The sequence below is a fragment of the Propithecus coquereli genome, unplaced genomic scaffold, assembly GCF_000956105.1.
Source record: "Propithecus coquereli isolate 6110/MARCELLA unplaced genomic scaffold, Pcoq_1.0 Scaffold32, whole genome shotgun sequence".
In the NCBI taxonomy this organism is placed as follows: Eukaryota; Metazoa; Chordata; class Mammalia; order Primates; family Indriidae; genus Propithecus; species Propithecus coquereli.
In genome coordinates, this window is record NW_012148841.1 from 3,113,557 (window position 1) to 3,116,388 (window position 2,832).

At 39.3% G+C, this 2,832-nt stretch overlaps 1 protein-coding gene across 1 annotated transcript in view; it reads left to right on the forward strand.

Annotated features, from left to right (window-relative positions):
* The window catches only part of MAGI2 (membrane associated guanylate kinase, WW and PDZ domain containing 2), a 1,576,038-nt gene extending 1,575,891 nt beyond the window's left edge, over window positions 1-147 (forward strand). Inside the window, exon 23 of the mRNA XM_012650290.1 lies at window positions 7-147. Within this exon, the coding sequence (XP_012505744.1) occupies window positions 7-147 (141 nt within the window). The remainder of the gene's footprint in view (window positions 1-6) is intronic.
* Window positions 148-2,832: the final 2,685 nt, after the last annotated feature.

Sequence of the window (2,832 nt, forward strand, 5' to 3'; positions counted from 1 at the left end):
GCGCGCGCGGGGCCCCGGCCGGGCCCGCGGCCCCCAGGGGGCGCCCCCGCGCGCAAGGCCGCCGTGGCGCCGGGGCCCTGGAAGGTGCCGGGCTCCGACAAGCTGCCGGGCGTGCTCAAACCCGGCGCCTCGGCCGCGGGCAGATGAGCCGCGCGGCCGCGGCCCGCCCACCGCCTCGGCGCGGGCCGTGCTTCCTAGGTTCCGTCTCACGGCGTTTTAATTTATTTTCACTGTCACACGCATAGATCCACGAGGCACCAAGGCCTGGGAACATCGACGTGAAGTCCCACGTGTCCGATGAGCATGGGCGGCGCAGCGTCCACGCGCAGACCTAAACTGATCCTGAAGCCCCCGGTCCCATTGTGGGGGCTTTGGCAGCTATGGAAGAACCAAAATAACGTGAAGAACATCACAGAGACAGTGCAGTGTAGCTTTAGTAAAAAGAAAAAAAATAAAATGAGAGAAAGAAAGATTAAAAAATTCCCCCCACTGCATGAAGGATTTGGATGTCATCCAAACTTTATATCAAGAAACTGGACAAGTTAAGAGCAATCACAAACTGGAATATCGCCTTAAAAATCAAACTGCACGGAGCAAGCTGAAACTGAGACAAGATTATATCTTTTAATTGATCTAAAGCGTTGTAAATAAATTGTTCTTGACATATCTAGACAGGGGTTAAAGGGTTTCTTTGAAACATTCAGAACTGTTCGCCCATGACACGTTTCCACGGCTCACCCTCGGCATCCATACTCGGTATTAGCAGCAGCGTTCCCTGCATACTGCAGGATGAGTTAGAAATCTAGTGAATTCATTGGTGTGATGCCATTTTTACTGCCATTTCTGTGATCAAATCATATTTCTGTACATTTTCAGTGGTAGGACAAAAAGGTTTTAAAAATTGTATCCTAGGGAACAGTTTGCCATAAGTGAGAATTTTGCAGTTTAGCTCGTAGATCTTAATTGGTTTTCCTCTAAAATATGAATTTTGTAATTGAAGGACCACAATTTGTTTAATCAAGATTGGCAACGCTGCAGTTCCTTTATGGAAAGGCTTTTCTATTGTTCCAGGCTGGCAGAGATAGATAGCTTCGTTGTCAGCAATGTTATATTTCACTTATTTTATTGTCTTATTTTAAACCCTCTTTCCATGACTTCATTTGCACTTTGACAGAGCAGAGGCAAAGTATTTGTCTTATATTTCTCGGATTATAATGAATCTCTAATATTAAAAAATCATTATTATAACCAATTTATTTTCATTAAAGAACATGAGTCTTTTTAGCATTCCTTTCTGCTTATCTTTCTTTCCTTAATTCTTTGTCCTTTTGTTTCCATTTGGTTTGCTTTTGTCTTGTATTCTCTGCCAATTTTTTATTTCGTTAGCAACCTCTAATGTTTCTGTTTATCTCCACGGATCTATGATTGATCCCCTACTAAAATTCTAAGTCTTGCCTTTCTTCCCTGCTGTTTTACTATTTCTTTGTAAAATGTTAGCTTCAATTAATTATCCATTGGTACTTATTGTAGCTACACATATTAAATGGCAAAATGTTTCTGAAAGCAATTTCTTTTTAATATGCCCTGAATGAACAAGGCTTCATTCTTCTCATATTCTGCCTCCTTACAGGAGTTCAAATGCAAATAAGCTTCACCTCCCTGCACTTGTAGTCAAATAAGTAAAGGGGGAGATCAGGTCCATCACAAAGGTCACACAAAATAGCCTCCCTGGCCTGACTCATTCCCTCTTTTTGTAATTGCAGTAACCTGAGCACTAGCAGTTTAATTTCCATCAGACGTTGGAGTAGCTTAGTTGTTTGACAAGGAGAGAATATAGTCGAAAGCCTCACGTGAAGGGTCTTGCAGCTTGTAAAAGCAATTTCCAAAAATGAAACCCATTCATCATAAACAAAAGCACAAACACATGTAGCAGTTTATAATACTTTTGGTTTAATCTCAATTAGTCTTTCTCCCCTGGACTAGAAATCCAGTATAGTTTGCCATTAATTTATTGAATCTGGTTTTGGACAATGCTTCTGTAGTGTAGCTGCACGTCCTGGTACTGTATCCTCTGACCTTTATTTTCCATGTGTTACAAAAGGAAAAAAATTGAGATTACGCTGGCATAAACTCTAATTTGCACAGTTCACAGCTACTACTTGTGCAGTAATTGCTTTATGCGGCTGTAATCCATAACCTGTGAAGACAGCACATCATCTAAGTCCCATTCCAAATAATATTTCTGTGTAGTGTTAGCTGTGAATTTACCCTGTACAGCTGTATCTCTATAAATATAATTCCATGTATTAATAGTCACAGAAAGACTGTAAGTGAGCAACTATTTTTATGAAACGCACCACTATGGATAAATTAACTTTTACAGAAATCTTGTTTACTGTATGATATTCTAAAACACTGTCAAATAAAATATATATCCAAAAATCTTTTCTTTTTCCAACTATATAAGTTGTGTGTTAATTTGAAATAGATTATTACTGGGGGTTAACTTAGTTTTTAAAAACTGCAGTTTTCATAGATTTTTTAAAGTATAAGTTTAATGCCCCAAATAGACCTTCTTTGAAACATAAATCTAAATGCAGTGGTATTACGTGGAAAAGATTACTATCTATTAATAGTTGGCATTTGCCTGTCAGCTTACTATATCATTTATGAATTGGCATGTTTCTGTTGCTTGCTACATTGATTGATACTATACCTTTTTTCAAAAAGGATTTAAAGTATCAATCAACAGTAAATTCCATCACATTTTTTCCTTTTAATTCTATAACTTTTTCATGCAAAATCCCGAGGAATTCATGAAGAAGCCAGTGT